Source organism: Coloeus monedula, assembly GCF_965178545.1.
Source record: "Coloeus monedula genome assembly, chromosome: 5".
Taxonomy (NCBI): domain Eukaryota; kingdom Metazoa; phylum Chordata; class Aves; order Passeriformes; family Corvidae; genus Coloeus; species Coloeus monedula.
In genome coordinates, this window is record NC_138785.1 from 73,404,150 (window position 1) to 73,421,272 (window position 17,123).

The 17,123-nt window shown below is 64.6% G+C and overlaps 3 protein-coding genes across 8 annotated transcripts in view; 2 read left to right on the forward strand and 1 right to left on the reverse strand.

The window, feature by feature from the left end:
* Window positions 1-1,680, forward strand: part of DCTN1 (dynactin subunit 1) — a 49,175-nt gene extending 47,495 nt beyond the window's left edge. For all 3 annotated transcript variants that reach the window (XM_082282380.1, XM_082282382.1, XM_082282381.1), the window contains 3 exons: window positions 404-480; window positions 732-821; window positions 1,311-1,680. In XM_082282380.1, the coding sequence (XP_082138506.1) occupies window positions 404-480; window positions 732-821; window positions 1,311-1,448 (305 nt within the window). In that variant the 3' untranslated portion in view covers window positions 1,449-1,680. The remainder of the gene's footprint in view (window positions 1-403; window positions 481-731; window positions 822-1,310) is intronic.
* A 739-nt stretch (window positions 1,681-2,419) lies between these two features.
* NOP56 (NOP56 ribonucleoprotein) lies at window positions 2,420-6,680 on the forward strand. 2 transcript variants are annotated; one of them, XR_014226417.1, is made up of 13 exons: window positions 2,420-2,440; window positions 2,659-2,748; window positions 3,039-3,153; window positions 3,232-3,393; window positions 3,601-3,799; window positions 4,041-4,228; window positions 4,305-4,456; window positions 4,643-4,743; window positions 4,833-4,981; window positions 5,247-5,368; window positions 5,770-5,907; window positions 6,017-6,517; window positions 6,593-6,680. XR_014226417.1 is itself a non-coding variant. In XM_082282092.1 (12 exons), the coding sequence occupies exons 1-12, from the start codon at window positions 2,438-2,440 to the stop codon at window positions 6,251-6,253; spliced, it is 1,656 nt and encodes a 551-aa protein (XP_082138218.1). In that variant the 5' UTR covers window positions 2,420-2,437; the 3' UTR covers window positions 6,254-6,680. The 2 variants fall into 2 exon arrangements, 1 of the variants encoding a protein (XP_082138218.1); XM_082282092.1 differs by having other exon boundaries at window positions 6,017-6,680.
* A 106-nt stretch (window positions 6,681-6,786) lies between these two features.
* On the reverse strand, window positions 6,787-16,580 carry IDH3B (isocitrate dehydrogenase (NAD(+)) 3 non-catalytic subunit beta). 3 transcript variants are annotated; one of them, XM_082282093.1, is made up of 12 exons: window positions 16,503-16,580; window positions 15,954-16,034; window positions 14,380-14,478; window positions 13,400-13,520; window positions 12,624-12,684; window positions 11,934-12,066; window positions 10,555-10,688; window positions 9,570-9,672; window positions 8,865-9,011; window positions 8,690-8,784; window positions 8,554-8,614; window positions 6,787-6,927 (listed from the first exon to the last, which is right to left on the reverse strand). In XM_082282093.1, the coding sequence occupies exons 1-12, from the start codon at window positions 16,536-16,538 to the stop codon at window positions 6,850-6,852; spliced, it is 1,149 nt and encodes a 382-aa protein (XP_082138219.1). In that variant the 5' UTR covers window positions 16,539-16,580; the 3' UTR covers window positions 6,787-6,849. The 3 variants fall into 3 exon arrangements, with proteins under 3 accessions (XP_082138219.1, XP_082138220.1, XP_082138221.1); XM_082282094.1 differs by having other exon boundaries at window positions 16,506-16,553; XM_082282095.1 differs by lacking the exon at window positions 6,787-6,927 and adding an exon at window positions 8,018-8,122.
* Window positions 16,581-17,123: the final 543 nt, after the last annotated feature.

Sequence of the window (17,123 nt, forward strand, 5' to 3'; positions counted from 1 at the left end):
CCTGAAGCCCCCTGGTACCACCATGAGAAGGTCAAACACCTCAGGTCCAAACCCCTCCCAGTATCAACTCCCAAAACACCCCTGGTACCAACCCAAAGAGGTGAAACCCCCCCAAAATCCTCTGGTACCAACCTGAGGAGGTCAAAACATCCCCAAAGCCACCCAGTACCAATTAGGGGAGGTCAAACTCCCCAAAACTCCTCGGTAACAACCTGAGAAGGTAAAAACTCCCAAACTCTCCGGTAACAACCTGAGGAGATCAAAACCCTCCAAAACCCACCCGGTACCAACGTGAGGAGTTCCAAATGCCCCAAACCCCCTGGTACTGACCCGAGGGGGGTCACAGCTGCTCAGCTGTGTCCGTGCCCACCACGGCCCATCCGTCCCTTCCCGTTGCCCGCAGCGAGGAGCTCGTCGGCGCGGCTGCTGGAGCAGACGGCCCGGCTCTGCGCCCTCAAGAACTCCATCGACACCCTGAAGGTGAGCAAGGGCCTTCCCCGGGCTGGGGCACCCGGTGGCATCCCCGGCCCAGCCCCGCAGACCCCCAGGCTGAGGCTGGTGGCACCTGGTGGCACTGAGGGGACAAGGTGCTGCCCGTTCCCATTCTCCTCCCTAAACAGTCGGGTTTGACCCCTCTGCCTTGTCTCCAGGGGTGGGTGAGGGGCTCTGGGGGGTGACAAGGGACACCATGGGGTGGATTTTGGGGTGACCTTGCCGTGGCTCCCCCCCAGGACGACACACTGAGGGAGATGGTCCAGCAGCAGCCGGGCGCTGGCATCTCCACCACCTTCGGCACCTTCCCGTCCTCCTCCTTCCTGAAGGTGAGACCCCGATCCCGAGGAATCCCCCATCCTGAGGGACCCCCAATCCCAAGGAGTCCCCATTCCTGAGGGAACCCTGATCCCAAAGGATCCCCCCAGTCCTGAGGGACCCCCATGCCTGAGGCAACCCCGATTCCAAGGGACGCCACTCACAAGAAACCCCCATTCCTCAGGGCCCCTCAATCCCAAAGGACCCTCTTTCCTGAGGGAACCCCAATTCCGAGGAACCCCAATCCTGACAGACACCAGTCCCCCTATCCTGAGGGACCCCAATCCCAAGGGACCCCTGTTCCTGATCCCCAACCTCCCTCGAGGGCCCCCCTGTTTTGACAAACCCCAATCCCGAGGCACCCCCCATTCCCAAGGGAGCAGGTGGGTGAGGAGCCCCGGCTCCAGCCCGGCACCCCGTGACAGCCACCACATCCCATCCCGGGGGTGCAGGGGGGTGGTGCGGGGGCCCCGTCTGAGCGGGCCCGGCTGTCCCCGCAGGCCAAGCAGGAGCAGGCGCAGGGCCCGGCGCTGTGCGGGCGGGTGACGATCCCGTGCGCGCCGGGCCACGGCCAGGCCCACCGGGTGCTGCTCACCCCCGACCTGCTCCAGCACCTCCGCCAGCACTTCGTCGCCTGAGCCACTCCCGAGGGACCCCCGCCCCCGCTGTCCCCCCCTTTGGGACTCTCCGCTTCCCCCCCCACCCCGGCCCCACTCGCGGGTGGGAGCCGGAGCCGCTTCTCCCGGGGGGATCCGGGCCCCCCGCGCTGCTCTCGGACACTACAGATCCCCCCCTCCCCCCCCTCGGGACCCCCGTGGGGCCGGGGCTGCGGCCCCCCCGTGCTCCTGCCATCCAATAAAACTTCCCTGGACGTGCTTCCTGCGCCTGGAGCTGGCACCGGGGCGGGGACACTGCGGGGGACACGGGAGGGGACCGGGGGGAGCCCCGAGGGACACTGGGGAGCATAGAAAGGGACTGGGAGGGCACTGGGGGGGACCCCGGGCGCCCCGGGAGGGGCCAGGGGGGAGCGCAGGAGGGTCACGGAAGGGGTGCGGGGGTCACAGGAGGGATCCGGGAGGGGCACTGGGAGTCCCGGGAGGAGCGCGGGGGTCACAAGAGAGCCCCGGGATGGAACCACGGGGACATTCGGGGATCCTGGCATGGCGCCGCGGGCTAGAGCTCTGGGGGACATTTGGGGGTCCCGGGTGGGAGCAGGGGGACACTTGGGGGGTGCTGGGGGTCCCAGAGGGGACACGGGGCCGGGCGGGGGCTCCGGGCGGGCACCGGGGGGACCCTCGGGGCGGCGGCTCCCGCCACGTGCGGCCGCGCGCCCATCAAACCGCGCGGGAAGGGGCGGGGCTGGCGCGCGCGCGCGGCTCCCATTGGCTGGTGCGCAGGAAAAGGCGGGAGGAAACGCCCCTTCCCTGTTCTGATTGGTAGGCGCCGCTGAGAGGCGGGGCCAAGCCCTCCTCTGCCTGATTGGCTGCCGGGCGGGTCCTTCATGGGTAGCCCATGCTGATTGGCGGAGGGCGCGGCGCAGTGGGCGCTGATTGGTGGAGGAGGGAGGAGCCGGGGTTCCGGCGGGGACACGGCGTCAGTTCCGGGCGGCGGCGGCGGCGGGAGGACGATGGTGAGTGAGGGACGGGCCGGGGCCGCATCCGACGCCATCGGTACTGGGGGGGGGCCCAGGAGCCCCTTCCGACCGCATCGGGACGGGCCGGGGCCTGAAGGAGGCCGGGGGAGTCGCGTTGAGCCGGGCCGGGCGCGCCGGTGGGGCGGCGGGCGCGGGGATGGGCGGGAGCGCGACCCTGGTGCCGCCCCCGGTGAGCGGAGACCCCGGTGCCGCAGGTGCTGCTGCACGTGCTGTTCGAACATGCGGCCGGATACGCGCTGTTCGCCGTGCGAGAGGTGGAGGAGATCGGCCTCCTGCTGCCGCAGGTACGGGACCGGCAATGGGGGGGCGGAACAGCGGGAGCGGGAACGGGGAGGAGCAGGATCGGGTTGGGGAGGTAGAAGGAGGAGAACGGGGACCGGGGAGGTGCGGGGAGAAGCGGGGGAAACCGGAATGGGAGCGGGGAGCCGGGGGGCGAGGAGACTGGGCTGGGAGGGAAGCGGCGGGGAAGGCCTGGGGGCGCCGGGCGGGGCCGCAGCCGGGGCTGTTCGCAGCGCTCGTTCCCCGTGCCCGGCCGTGACCGGAGCCCCCCGGCTCCACCCCGATTCCCCCGCAGGTGGAGGAGAGCGTCCTGACGCTGGGCAAGTTCCACAACATGGTGAAGCTCGTGGCGTTCTCGCCGTTCCGCTCGGCGCAGAGCGCGCTGGAGAACATGAACGCCGTGTCCGAGGGTGAGTGCGGGGCCGGGGCACCGGGACCCCCCTCCCGCGGGCACCTCCGGGCCGCCCTGACCGCTCCCTCTCCTGCAGGGGTCCTGCACGAGGACCTGCGGCTGCTGCTGGACACGGCGCTGCCCCCCAAGAGGAAGAAGGTGGTGCTGGGGGTGGGCGATGCCAAGATGGGCGCGGCCGTGCTGGAGGAGTTGGGGGTGCAGTGTCAGACCGGGGGCGTCGTGGCCGAGCTCATGCGCGGTGAGTGGGGACAGGGGGGACAGGGGACACCTCGGTGGGGTCCTTGCTTGGTTGGGGTTCCATGGGAGGGGTCAGGAGTTGGGGGACACAGTGCCATTGTTGGTGTCCCTGGGGCTGCACGTGGTGACAGCTTAGTGTCCGTGTGTGTGTCCGTGCGTGTGTGGGCAGCGCTGTCCCCACATGGTGACCCCGTGTCCCTCCCTGCAGGGATCCGGCTGCACTTCCCGGCGCTGGTCCGAGGCCTCACAGCGCAGTCGGCGGCCAAGGCCCAGCTGGGGCTCGGCCACAGCTACTCCCGGGCCAAGGTGAAGTTCAACGTGCACAGGGTGGACAACATGATCATCCAGTCCATCAGCTTGCTGGACCAGCTGGACAAGGACATCAACACCTTCTCCATGCGCGTCCGGTCAGTCGGGACAAATTTGGGGGGGGTTTAGAGGGTTTGGGGGTCTCTCCTCCCCATGCTTACCACAGACAGCCGCCAGCGCTCCGGCCGCCTGTACAGACCGGGGAGGGACAGCAGCTCCCCGAGGGCCACTGGCCAGGCCATGGGGCCATGGCGTGGACCTGGGGGGACACGTGGAACACAGAGGGGTGGCCTGGGGGGACACTCAGAGCTGTGGCTGACACTGTTCTCATCCCCACAGGGAGTGGTACGGGTATCACTTCCCGGAGCTGATCAAGATCGTCCCCGAGAACTCCATGTACTGCCGGGTGGCCAAATTCATCGGGAACCGCCGGGAGCTGAGCGAGGAGAGCCTGGAGGGGCTGGAGGAGATTGTCATGGACAGCGCCAAGGCCCAGGCCATCCTGGAGGCCTCCCGCTCCTCCATGGGTGAGGGGGGCTCTGAGGGGCTCGGGGGGGCCTGGACACGTGGTCAGTGCCACCGCTCATCCCGTGCCACCCCCAGGGATGGACATCTCCCCGCTGGACCTCATCAACATCGAGAGCTTCTCCCGCCGCGTCATCTCGCTGTCCGAGTACCGCAAGGGGCTGCAGGAGTACCTGCGCTCCAAGATGAGCCAGGTGGCCCCCAGCCTGTCAGCCCTCATCGGGGAGGTGGTGAGTGCCCCCGGGGACCCCCCGTCACCTCCCCGGCCGCGGAGATGATGTCAGAGTGAATCTGTCAATCCACTGAGCCGTGCTGCTGACACTTCCACTGCTGATCCCTGGCCTGGGGGGGGAGGCTCTGTGTGCCCTTGGGGACTCCAGGGCCACCTGTGACCCCCACCCCGTGCTGTCCCCCAGGTGGGCGCCCGGCTGATTTCCCACGCCGGCAGCCTGACCAACCTGGCCAAGTACCCGGCGTCGACGGTGCAGATCCTGGGCGCCGAGAAGGCGCTGTTCAGGTACTGTGGCTGTGACGGGGTGGGGAGGGTCTGTCTGTGGGTTGGGGCTGCATTCAGGGGTCCTGACCCCTTTCCCCGGCCCCTCGCAGGGCGCTGAAGACGCGGGGGAACACCCCCAAGTACGGCCTCATCTTCCACTCCACCTTCATCGGGCGCGCGGCCGCCAAGAACAAGGGGCGGATCTCGCGCTACCTGGCCAACAAGTGCACGATCGCCTCACGCATCGACTGCTTCTCAGGTGGGTTTTGGGGGCTCTCAGGGGGGGCTTTTAGGGGGCACAGGCCTGGCCAGCATGGGCACGGTCACCTGGTGCTCAGTTGGGCACGGGGAGGGCGCTCGGGTGCTGTCAGGGCCGCTCTGCCGTGATGGGAACATTTTTCGTCAACAGCATTTCACCCCGTGTGAATGGTGACTCCTCTGGGCTGAGCAGAGCACGGGGGGGACTTGGGGGGTTTGGGGGGTGCAGGGTGGGTTCTGAGCCCCCCCTGTCCCCCTCCCTGCAGAGGTCCCCACCAGCGTGTTCGGGGACAAGCTGCGGGAGCAGGTGGAGGAGCGCTTGGCCTTCTACGAGACTGGGGAGCCGCCCCGCAAGAACCTGGAGGTGATGAAGGAGGCTGTGGTGGAGGTGAGGAGGAAGAGGAGGTGGTGGGGACGCTGAGGGATGAAGAAGAGCGGTGAGGGTGATCAGTGGAGGCAGATGGAGGGGAGGTGTAGGGGGAGATGAAGGTGGTGGCAAGGTGAAGAAGGGGATGGAGGTGAGGTGCTGAGAGAGATGCAAACAATGGAGGTGTTGTGGGGATGAAGATGATGGAGGATGGTGGTGAAGGGGATGAAGATGAGGGTGAGGTGATGAAGGTGCTGATGGTGATGAGGGTGAGGGCCCGTGTCGGAGGTGATGTCACTGTGCCATCCTGACCCATCGTGGAGGCCAAAGACTGATTTAATGAGTCTGATCCGACCGGTGCTGGGGGTGGGGACAGACCCTGGGACCCTCCCCTCGCTCACATCCCCCGTGTGTCCCCCCAGGCCAACGAGGTGGTGGCTGAGGTGAAGAGGAGGCAGGAGAAGAAGGAGAAGAAGAGGAAGAAGCGGGAGAAGCGGCGGCTGGAGGCCCTGGCGGCGGCTGCCGAGGAGGGGACGGAAAACTCGGTGATGGAGACGGAGGTGAGGGGGGGATGGGGGTGAGACCCTCCTGGGGGGTTTTGGGGCTGCCTGGATCCTCCTGGTGCCAGGCGGGGTGTGGGGGGCAGAGCTGATGTGGGGCTCCCCACAGGAGAACGACGTGGGAGCCAAGAAGAAGAAGAAAAAGAAGCAGCAGCAGCCGGAGGAGTCGGAAGCGGAGGCAGAGCCTGAGGAGAACGGGGTGGAGGAAGAGGAGGAGGAGGAGGAGCCATTGCCCAAGAAGAAAAGGAAAATCATGGTGGAGGCCGAGCAGGAGGAGGAGGAGGAGAAGAAGAAGAAAAAGAAGAAGAAGAAGAAGGCAGCGGCCCGGGACTCAGAGGAGGATTAGAGAGCAGGGCTGGGGCGGGAGCTCCCGCACATGGACTGACAGACTGACGGACTGACGGATGGATGGGAGCGGGCAGGGGCCGCTTGCCCGGCACTGCCGTGTCCTAGCGGCCACTCGGAACGTGGCACGGCCCCTTGTGGCCTGGGTGAGTCCCTCTGGCCACCAGCAGCCCCTGGACTGGACTGGACTGTGCCTTACACAGTGGAACTTCCAACGGGGCTGTCCCCTTCCAGGGGATCTTGGCCTGCACGGGGCTGTCCCCAGGCCGTGTCCCCTTCCCAGGGGACCCTGGGCTGCACGGGGCTGTCCCCAGGCCCTGTCCCCAGGCCCTGTCCCCAGGCCGTGCCCCACCCCAGCCTGTGCAGTGCAGGGGAGAGGCCCTGCTCGGGGTGCCCAAACCCCAATAAAGGGCTGAGGTTGTTGCTGATCCCTCCTGTCCTGCTCCGTGGCAGGGGGTGGCCAGGCTGTCCCCACGGGGGTCACCCTGTCACCAGCAGCCTGCCCCGGGGCCCAGGGACACGACGGCAGCGCGGTCACGCCTGAGGCCACTTGAGGCCGCTTTTATTGGAGTCGCCGGGGGGACGGGGTGAGGGACACTACACCTCCAGGGCAGCGATCACGGCCTGGGTGAAATCCATGGAGGTGGAGTAGCCCCCCATGTCCGCCGTGCGCACCTGCAAGGAGACGGGAGGTTAGGGAGCAGGAGGGGACCCTGCAACTGCGGGGTCCCCCCGCCCCAGGGGGGCCGTGGCACTGCGGGATCGGGCTCCCTGGAGCCCTCTGTGCCCCCCAAATGGTCCCTGTGCCTCAGGGAGGGGTTGATGGCCCCCTGTGCCAGCTTAGGGGTGCCCCAGCGTCCTGTTTGGGCTCTGCTTTTAGCGTTGCCCCCCCTCCCCAGTTTAGAGCAGCCCCAGCCCCCCAAAGCCGTGAGTCCCCCCAGGGCAGGGCGGAAGCGTTGGACCCTTTATTAGCAAAGCAGGATACAGAGCACAGCGCGGTCACAGCCCCGGGGGGGCACCAGGCCTGGTCCCACGGGGCCACAGGGTTATGGGGTCACCTCCCAGGTGCAGCTCAGAGCACTGGGAAACCCCAATTCCCCCGGATTGGGGGGCACAGAGTGCAGCTCCCCACCCTGTCCCAGGTCCGGAATGGCCCCAAGGCCACCCGCATGGGGACCCTGTGCCAGCAGCTGCCAAGAGGGTGGAGGGTGGGGGACATGACCCTGCTTATTGCTAAAAGCTGGATGGGATGGGTCCCACGGGAATGGGGGTCCCATGGTCACGATGGTCCCATGGTCATGAGGATCCCACAACCACACTGGTCCCACAGTCACAGGGATCCCACGGGAATGGGGTCCCAGAGTCATAAGGATCCCATAGGAATGGGGTCTGACAGTCACAGGGATCCCATGGGAATGGGGTCCCACGGTCACAGGGATCCCATGGGAATGGGGTCCCAGAGTCATAAGGATCCCATAGGAATGGGGTCCCAGAGTCACAGGGATCCCATGGGAATGGGGTCCCACAGCCACGGTGGTCCCAACAGGAGCTGCCTATGAGTTTGGGGCGCTGCCCCGTTCCCCCCAGGCCACCCCAGTGAACCCCAAAATCCGCACTGGCCCCCTCCATGGAGCAACCCTCGCCGGGAGATGGGGTGGGGGAAGGAAAAGGATTCCTGGGGTTACGGGGCCACCCTCCTCCCTGGGGGCACTGGGGCAGCCGGGGGGGCAGGGAGGGGTTTGGGGAGGGGGCTGAGGCGCTGGGGGAGCTGCCGGGGGTCCTAAGCCCCATAGTGGGGGTGCAGGTTGTCAATGACGGACTTGACGAAGTCAGAAGTGGTGGAGTAACCGCCCAAGTCCCGAGTCCGGACCTGCAAATCCAACACAGGGAGGGGGAGAAACGGGGAAAGGCCGCGGTGAACGGAGGGAATCGGCTGGGAGGGGGACAGGACAGGAGAGAGAGAGAGAGAGAGCGCGGCCACCCTTCATCACCCTGCCAGGACCTGCGGCGGGGATGGGGCTGTGGAACATCCCCTGAGCTCCCTGCCAGGACCTGGGGTGGGTAATGGGGCCATGGAAAGGTCCCTGAATGCCCTGCCAGGACCCAGGTGGGAACAGGGCCATGCCAGAAGTCCCTCCCTCGCCAGGATGTGACCGCAGGGGCTGGATGCAGCTGTGGGCCCGAGATTCCAGCTGGAGAGAGGAGAGGAGCCGGAATCCCGGCTGGAGAGAGGAGAGGAGCCGGAGCCTCGCGAGGACGCGGCACCGGCAGCACCAGCCCTACCCATCGCCCCGCACTCACTTTGCCACCTTTGATCACCTTCTTCACCGCGTCCGAGATCATGTTGGAGTGGTATTCCAGGCTGGAAAAGAGTGGGAAACACAGGATGAGCCCCTCAGAACCCCCTCAAAACTCCCCCTCGCAGCCCAGCACGTACTTGAGGTGCCGCAGCATGTTGGAGGCCGACAGCAGCATGGCCGTGGGGTTGGCGATGTTCCTGCCCACGGCCTGGGCGAAGGGGTGCCGGGCTCCCTGCGGGACAGAGGGCACGGTGACGGGATCATCCCACTCTCCCAGCCTTGGGAATTCCCCGCTGGGATCGCCCTCCTCACCATCTCGAACACGGCGTACTCGGCGCTGTAGCTCTCGCCGGGCACGACGCCGGCGCCGCCCACCAGCCCCGCGGCCAAGTTGTCCACAATGTTCCCGTAGAGGTTGGGCATCACCAGGACATCGAACTGGTAGGGATTCTGCACCAGCTGGGATGGGAATGGGGATGGGGCAGGTGAGGCCGGGAACACCTGGGGGAAGCTCAAGCCCACACCGGGACAGGGGGCAGAGCCCAGGTGTGGTGGGGCTGGATGAGCTCCAAGGTGTTTCCGATCCAAATCGTTCCACGCTTGGCACAACCGCCTGGAGCAGCAGCGATGGGATTAGGGGTTTTTAGGGATGCAAAGGGCAGTTTTTAGGGATATGAACACGCCCAGCCCCAGTGAGGCTGCAGGAAGCCAGGTCACCAAGCCAGGTGAGCAGCAGAACCCGCCGTGGCCAAACCCCCCCAAATTCCCCCCGGGAGGAGCACTGGGAGCAACACTGGGATGGCCCTGGAGCCACAGGGTGTGCAGGGCCAGCTGAGACCGAGCTGGGAATACTGGGAATGCTGGGAATGCTGGGAGGGCTCCTGCCTGGCACAGGCACAACCCTGGCACCAGGTGTGCCCAGCTTTGGAGGTTCCAGCTCCTCAGGGTGGGAAGGGAGCAGGGATGGGGCCACAGCCTCGGGTGTGGCCCAGGGCCGTGGCCTGTCCCGTGGCTCACCTGCATGCAGCAGTTGTCGATGATCATGGTGTCGAATTTGATCTTGGGGTACAGCTCAGCCACCTCCTTGCAGCACTGCAGGAACAGCCCATCCCCCAGCTTCCTGCGGCAGGAACAGCGGGAAGGGTCGGCGGGACAGCAGGGAAATCCTAAAGGCTGCAGGGATCCAGCTGGAACTGGGATCTGGGACATCACTTGGGGCTCTCATCCTGCTTTTCCCCCCCCTCTCCCTGATGAGGAAGGGGTTTGTTCCAGGTGGGAGGAGCAGGAGGAGCTGTCCAGGTGCCCCCATCGGGGCTGACTCCAGAGCTGGGGAGCTCGGGATTCTGCAGGATTGACCCCAAGCCAATGATCCCACAATCCATGGGGAGGGGTGACGGGGCTGTTAGGGAGAGGCTGCACTGGGAATATCTGGACCCTGGGTTATCAATAACTCTGATCAGCAGCAGCCCCAGGGGGGGCAGAGTCCTGCTCACTCCTGGTAGCAGAGAGAGGGAAAACCTCCAGTCCCAGGGAAATCCTGCTCTCCCTCACCCAGCCCGGCACGGAGCAGGATCACAGAGTCATGGAATGGTTCTGCTGGGGAGGGACCTTCAAAGTTTATGGATTCCATGGGCAGGGACACCTCCCACTGTCCCAGGGTGCTCCAGCCTGGCCTTGGACATTCCCAGGGATCCAGGGGCAGCCCCAGCTGCTCTGGCAATTCCAGCCCAGCCCCTGCCCACCCTCCCAGCCAGCAATTCCTTCCCAACATCCCACCCAAGCTGAAGCCATTGCCCCTTCTCCTGCCACTCCAGGCCGTGTCCCAAGTCCCTCCTAGGTGTCCTGGAGCCCCTCTGGGCACTGGCAGGTGCCAGCCCCTCGCTGAGGTCACACCGCTCTCTATAGAAGGCGATGCGGGCAGGGCCGAGGGCCGGTCCCTGAGGGGACGGGGGGTGACAGGGGGGTGACAGGGGGGTGACAGGGGGGTGACAGGGACACTCACATGATGTTGGCCTTGTGCACAGCTGTGACCTTGGCCCGGCCCTTCTTGGTGGCGTAGTCGAAGGCGAACTTGGCGATGCGCTGGGACTTGGCCCTGGTGATGATCTTCAGGCACTCGATCACGCCCTTGACGCTCTGGGGGGGGACAGGGGGGGTCACACACCTGGCACGGCCACCCCAGCGTGTCCCCAGCACCTGTCCTGCCTTGGGGTCTGTCTGTCTCCCTGTCCTTAGCACTGGAATTGTATTTATGATCTGCTGTATGTGTAATTCTTCCATGCATTTATAGTTATGGTTAATTATTCTTATCGTCAGTAGTTTTCCAATTAAATACTTCTTATCACTGGAATTTTGTTTCAGTTATTAAATTGTTCTAATCTCAACCCAGGTTTGCCTTTTCTTTCCTGTTCTCCTCCCCACAGGGAAGTGGGAGGACCCCAGGAGAAGGGGGGAGCTGTGGAGTTAATCCAGGACAACATCCATGTCCCTTTGTCCCTTTTTCCAGGCATTATCCCCCCTGCAGCCACCCCAGTCCTCAGTGGAGCTGTGTCCTCATCCCCAAATATTCCCCCAACTCCATTGCTCCAGGCAGGTCCACAGCGTGCTGAGCAGGGAATCAAGGAATCATGGAATGGTTTGGGTTGGAGAGACCTCAGAGCTCATCCCATTCCAGCCAGGGACACCTCCCACCATCCCAGGTGGCTCCAGCCTGGCCTTGGGCACTGCCAGGGATCCAGGGGCAGCCCCAGCTGCTCTGGGAATCCCATTCCCAGCAATTCCTTCCCAACATCCCAGCCCAAGCTCCCCTTTCCCACTGGGAAGCCATTCCCTGCCTCCTGTCCCTCCAGCCCTTGGCCCCAGTCCCTCTGCAGCTCTCCTGGAGCCCCTTGAGGCCCTGCAAGGGGCTCGCAGCTCTCCCTGCCTCCTTCCCTTCTCCAGGGCAACATTCCCAGCTCTCCCAGCTGCCTCCAGAGCAGAGGGGCTCCAGAATCCGGGAATGCTTTGGGTGGGAAAGGACCTTAAATCCCATCCCATCCCATCCCACTCCATCCATGGGCAGGGACACCTCCCACTATCCCAGGTGGATCCAAGCCCCAGTGTCCAGCCTTGCCTTGGACATTCCCAGGGATCCAGGGGCACCCCCAGCTGCTCTGGCAATTCCATTCCCAGCAATTCCTTCCCAACATCCCAGCCCAAGCTTTTCCCTTTCCCACTGGGAAGCCATTCCCTGGCTCCTGTCCCAAATCCCTTCTCCCACATCCCTCTGCAGCTCTCCTGGAGCCCCTTTAAGGACTCTGAGGATCCCCTGGAGTTTTCCCTTCTCCAGGGGAACATTCCCAGCATTCCCAAGCTGCCTCCGTGGCCGAGGGCTGTCCGTACCTCGTGCTCCAGGGAGCTGTACTCGCCTTCCGTCTGCTCCCGGATGATCACCAGGTCCAGGTTGTTGTGCCGGGTCTGGTATCCCGGGAGACTCTTCACGTGCACCACGTTGGCAAACAGGTCCAGCTTCCTCCTGGGAAGGGGCAGCGGGATGGGCTCGCCCGGGGCTGCTCCGGGCTCACCGGACACGGCTGGGGTCACCCTCACCCCCCTCCAGGATCCCACGGTGAGCAGGGGCAGCTCCTGGTCCCTCAGGGAATTCTGCTTCCCAATAACTTATTAATTATTAATTAACGGGGTTTTCCCAGTGACAAATACGGGGGGCAACTCCACCATGTCCAGAATTCCCAGAAAAGCAGGATGGCCCTACAGGGACAGCTCCTGACCATGGATGGTCCCTCAGGAATTTTGTGTTCCAAGCCACACAGAATCCCTCAGGAACTCTGCCTCTCAATAACTCCTTAATTAATAATTAATGGTTTTTTCCCCAGAGACCCTTCCCTACAAGTCCCTGGGACCACCCCCTCTCCAGGATCCCACTGAACAGGGAGACCTCACAATGGTCCCTCGGGAATTTTCTTTCCCAGCCCACGTGCGATCCCTTGGGATTTTCCTCTTCTCCCATAACTCATTAATGATTAATTAATTAATTTTCCCAGCACCTGGCAGGTGAGTGGGGCCCTCCCTCACCTGAGCCTCATGTCATAGGACGCCAGGTCTCCCTTGTACTCCATGGGTGTGTGGATCTTCCCTGCAGGACACAGAACGGGATGAGGACACAGGGGAGTATTCCCAAAATCCCACACCAACCTCCCCTGGCCCAGCCCGAGGCCGTTCCCTCTCCTCCTGTCCCTGTTCCCTGCGAGCAGATCCCGACTCCAACCTGGCTCCAAGATTTCAGGGAGTTGTGCAGAGCCACAAGGTCCCTCCTGATCCCTCTTTTCTCCAGGCTGAGCCCCTTTCCCAGCTCCCTCAGCCTCTCCTGCAGCTCCAGCCCCTTTCCCAGCTCCCTCAGCCTCTCCTGCAGCTCCAGCCCCTTTCCCAGCTCCCTCAGCTTCTCCTGCAGCTCCAGACCCTTTCCCAGCTCCCTCAGCCTCTCCTGCAGCTCCAGCCCCTTTCCCAGCTCCCTCAGCCTCTCCTGCAGCTCCAGCCCCTTTCCCAGCTCCCTCAGCCTCTCCTGCAGCTCCAGCCCCTTTCCCAGCTCCCTCAGCCTCTCCTGCAGCTCCAGACCCTTTCCCAGCTCCCTCAGCCCCTCCTGCAGCTCCAGACCCTTTCCCAGCTCCCTCAGCCCCTCCTGCAGCTCCAGACCCTTTCCCAGCTCCCTCAGCCTCTCCTGCAGCTCCAGCCCCTTTCCCAGCTCCCTCAGCCTCTCCTGCAGCTCCAGCCCCTTTCCCAGCTCCTTCCCCAGGGTTCCAGGTGTGACCTCCTCACAAGGACAAGGCCACACTCCTCAGGCCTCTCCTCACCGATGAGGGCGACCTTGCTCTCCTTCATGGAATCCACGACCCGATCCAGCTTCTCCTCGGACGCCGTGTTCTGCACCTCGCTCAGGTGGTGCTCGTCGAAGACCACGGGGACGCCGCCGGCCTGTGACGGGGACAGAGGCGCCCGGTGTCACCTGGGGAGCCTCGGGGACACCGACGGGGATACGGAGCCCTGCACCGGCCAGGGCCCTGCTCGGGGAGAGGAGGGAACCGGCACGGTTGGACCTCTGGGTCCCTTTGGTCCCAAAGGAACGGTGATAAAATCATGGAATACTGAGGTTGGGAAAGCTCTCCGAGGCCTCGCCAGCACTGCCCAGGCCACCACTGGGGATGTCCCCAAGTGCCACAAACACAGGGCTGCTAAATCCCTCCAGGGATGGAGACTCCTCGTTTTTCCAGGAGGAATTTTCTCCATGTCCAACTTAAATCCCTCCAGGGATGGGGACTCCCCGTTTTTCCAGGAGGAATTTTCTCCATGTCCAACTTAAATCCCTCCAGGAATGGGGACTCCCCCCATCCCTTTCCAGGAGGAATTTTCCCAATATCCAAGACAAATCTCTCCAGGAATGGGGACTACCCCTCTGCCCGTGGGCAGCACCAGTGGGGACAGACGGCACAGGGGCACTCGGGGGCACTCAGGGACACCCAGTGACATTGGGGACACTCGGGGACACTTGGGGGCACTTGGGGACACTCAGGGACACTCGGGGACACTCAGACACTTGGAGACACTCAGGGACACTTGTGGACACTTGGGGACACTCGGGGACACACAGGGACACTCGGGGACACACAGGGACACACAGACACTTGGGGACACTTGGGGACACACAGAGACACTCAGGGACACTCAGGGACACTCAGGGACACTCGGGGACACCCAGGGACACTCGGGGACACTCGGGGACACTCGGGGACACTCGGGGACAGCTGCTGCTCGTGTCCCCAGGACGTGGCCGTACCTTGAAGACCTCCTTGACCGAGTGCATGAGCTCCGGCCCCACACCGTCCCCCGGCAGCATCGTCACCTGGAACGTGCCCTCGGCCTTGGCATTGTGGGACTGCGGAGAGCCGGCGCGGTCAGGGCGGCCTCACCCCAAAAGCCAGCCCCAAACCGGACCCCCCCATCCACCCCGAGCTGGGGGAGGGCGCCTGAGGAACGTCCACACCCACGGGGACAGGGGACTCATCCCCAAGTGCCACATCCATAGGGTGGGGAAATCCCTCCGGGCATGGGGACTCCACCACTGCCCTTCCCAGGAGGAAAATTCCCAATATCCCACCTGGCACAGCTTGAGGCTGTTCCCAACCCCCCCCAGCTGCCCCCTCCTGTCAGGGACTTGTGCAGAGCCACAAGGTCCCCCCTGAGCCTCCTTTGCTCCAGGCTGAGCCCCTTTCCCAGCTCCCTCAGCCTCTCCTGCAGCTCCAGACCCTTTCCCTGGACACGCTCCAGCCCCTCCAAGTCTTGTCCTGAGGGGCCCAAACCCACCCCAGGATTGGGGATGTGACCCCTCCCCCCCTCAGTCCCTGTCCCGAGGCCACCCTGGGGGTGCCCCCGGCCCTGAGCACACCCGACACCACGGAGAGACCTTTCCCTCACTCAGCACCTCCAGAAATAACCTCTCCCTCTGCCCAGCGGAATTCCTGCGAGCTCCCAGCCCAGCCCAGCTTTCCTCAATTCCCTCATTCCTCCTCCCTGCCCTCAGGATCTCAGGGAATTTTGCCAAAGCCCATTTTTGTGGCCCAGACCACCAAAGAGCCTCGCTGATCCTTCCCGGGATGTTCCCTTTTTCCCCCCTTCCATGGCTGCTTCCTACTTCAACACCCTCCTCCCACCGATCCCGCCTTGCTCAGGCTGGAATTCCCTGCTGGGAGCTGGTTCCAGCATGGATCTCACTCATCCAGCCTCGGGGATCCACAGGGAATTCCCCCACAATACCAGGAGCCAGGCAAGACAGACTCCAGAATTCCAGTGGGAAGGGGGAAAGGAAAGCTGAGAATCCTGAATCAGGAGCTTGAATATCCCAGAATCAAATTTCCAGGGCACAAACTGGGGCTCCTGGGCAGTGATTAAATATCAGCAGGCAAAGGCCAGGGAAGGGCAGTGCTAGGCCTGGCTCAAGGTCACGCAGACATTCAGGGCTGAGCCCTTCCCTCAGCATCCTCAGCAATATTCCACATGGAATCAGGGAATCTTCCTGCTGGGAAAAACCTCCGAGACCCCCCAGCACTGCCCAGGCCACCCTTGACCCATGTCCCCAAGTGCCACATCCACATGGATGTTAAATCCCTGCAGGGACGGGGATTGCACCACTGCCAGAGCTGGACAGCCCTTCCCAGGAGGAATTTTCCCGATATCCCAACACCTGGCCCAGCCTGAGGCCGTTCCCTCTCCTCCTGTCCCTGTTCCCTGCGAGCAGAGCCCGACCCCCCCGGCTGCCCCCTCCTGTCAGGGACTTGTGCAGAGCCACAGGGTTCCCCCTGAGCCCCCTTTTTCCCCCCCCAATTCCCCGTTCCTCCCTCAGCCCCTCCTCACCTTGGCCTGCGCTTGCTGCAGGAGGGCGGCCGAGGTTCCCAGACCCCTCCACACCCCGAGGCTCTGGGCGCGGAGGAGGCCCTGGGGGTGTCAGAGGTCAGAAAGCCCCGTCAGGGGGTGCCCCCCCACCCCCAAAATCCTCCCCCTTTCCGCGTTACTCCCAGCCCAAAGTAAACCCCGGGCCAGCCTGGCCCTGCAGCCCTCCCACAGTGTCCCCCCAAAATGACCCCCCTCACACCCAGCCCGAACCGGACACCCCCAAACTGACACTCCGCAGCCCTGACCTCACACCCTGCCCCACACTGACCCCCCCGAGCCTTCCCAGCCCTCACGGACACCACCCCGAGCCCTCACGGACACCCCCAGCCCAGCCCGACCCCTCACGCCTCACTCGGGGTGAGCCGCAGTGAAGGATAAGGTCAGACCCCGTTTGACCACCCCCAGCCCGACCGTTCACCCCTTTGCGATCTCCCCCTTCATTCTGCCCCCTCAGACCCCATCGCTGAGCCCCTTCTCCCCTCACGGCCCCCTCTCCCGCCCCTCCCTCACCGCCGCCGCCGCCCGGCCCGCGCTGAGCGCCGCCATCTTTGCGGCCCCACAATGCACCGCGGCCGCGGCGCGCGCAGGGGCACGTGACGCCAAAGGGGGCGGGGCCGCGCGGCCCCTGCGGCGCCCCCTGGCGGACGGGGGAGGCAGCGCGGGGACGGGACCCCCCCCCCCCCCAAATGCCCCCCCCAAATGTCCCCCCCCAAGTGACCCTTGGGGACACCCAGCGACCTCCAGCCTCCCCAGGGCCTGCTCCAGGCACCCCTCCTGGGCCCCAGTGTCCCCTCTGAGTGTCCCCACCAAGGACTCATTTGAGAGTCCCAGAGACCCCGCAGTGTCCCCCCACTGTCCCCTCAAGTGACCCTTGGGGACACCCAGTGACCTCCCCCTTCCAAACCTCCCCAAGATCTGCTCCAGAAACCCCTCCTAGACCCCTGTGAAGGCCCCCCAGGACCCGTTTTCGGTGTCACAACGTCCCCTCAATGTCCAGCCAACGTCCCTTGGGGCCACCCAGTGACCTCCCCCTTCCAAACCTCCCCAGGACCTGCTCCAGGCCCCTGGAACCGCCCCAGAACCCCCCCTGTGCCCCCTGACTGACCCCTGCCACCCCCTCCCGGTGCCCCC

Bases quoted from the DNA above. Each gene is read 5' to 3' on its own strand.
- IDH3B (XM_082282095.1), bottom strand. From the start codon at position 16,538: ATGGCGGCGCTCAGCGCGGGCCGGGCGGCGGCGGCG. The intron at 12,067-12,623 runs GTGAGGGAGGGC...GCCCCTTCCCAG, and splicing joins TCCTATGACATGAGGCTCAG to GAGGAAGCTGGACCTGTTTG. The intron at 8,615-8,689 runs GTACGTGCTGGG...ACTCTTTTCCAG, and splicing joins AACATGCTGCGGCACCTCAA to CCTGGAATACCACTCCAACA.
- NOP56 (XM_082282092.1), top strand. The intron at 3,154-3,231 runs GTGAGTGCGGGG...CCTCTCCTGCAG, and splicing joins CATGAACGCCGTGTCCGAGG to GGGTCCTGCACGAGGACCTG. The intron at 4,229-4,304 runs GTGAGGGGGGCT...TGCCACCCCCAG, and splicing joins GGCCTCCCGCTCCTCCATGG to GGATGGACATCTCCCCGCTG.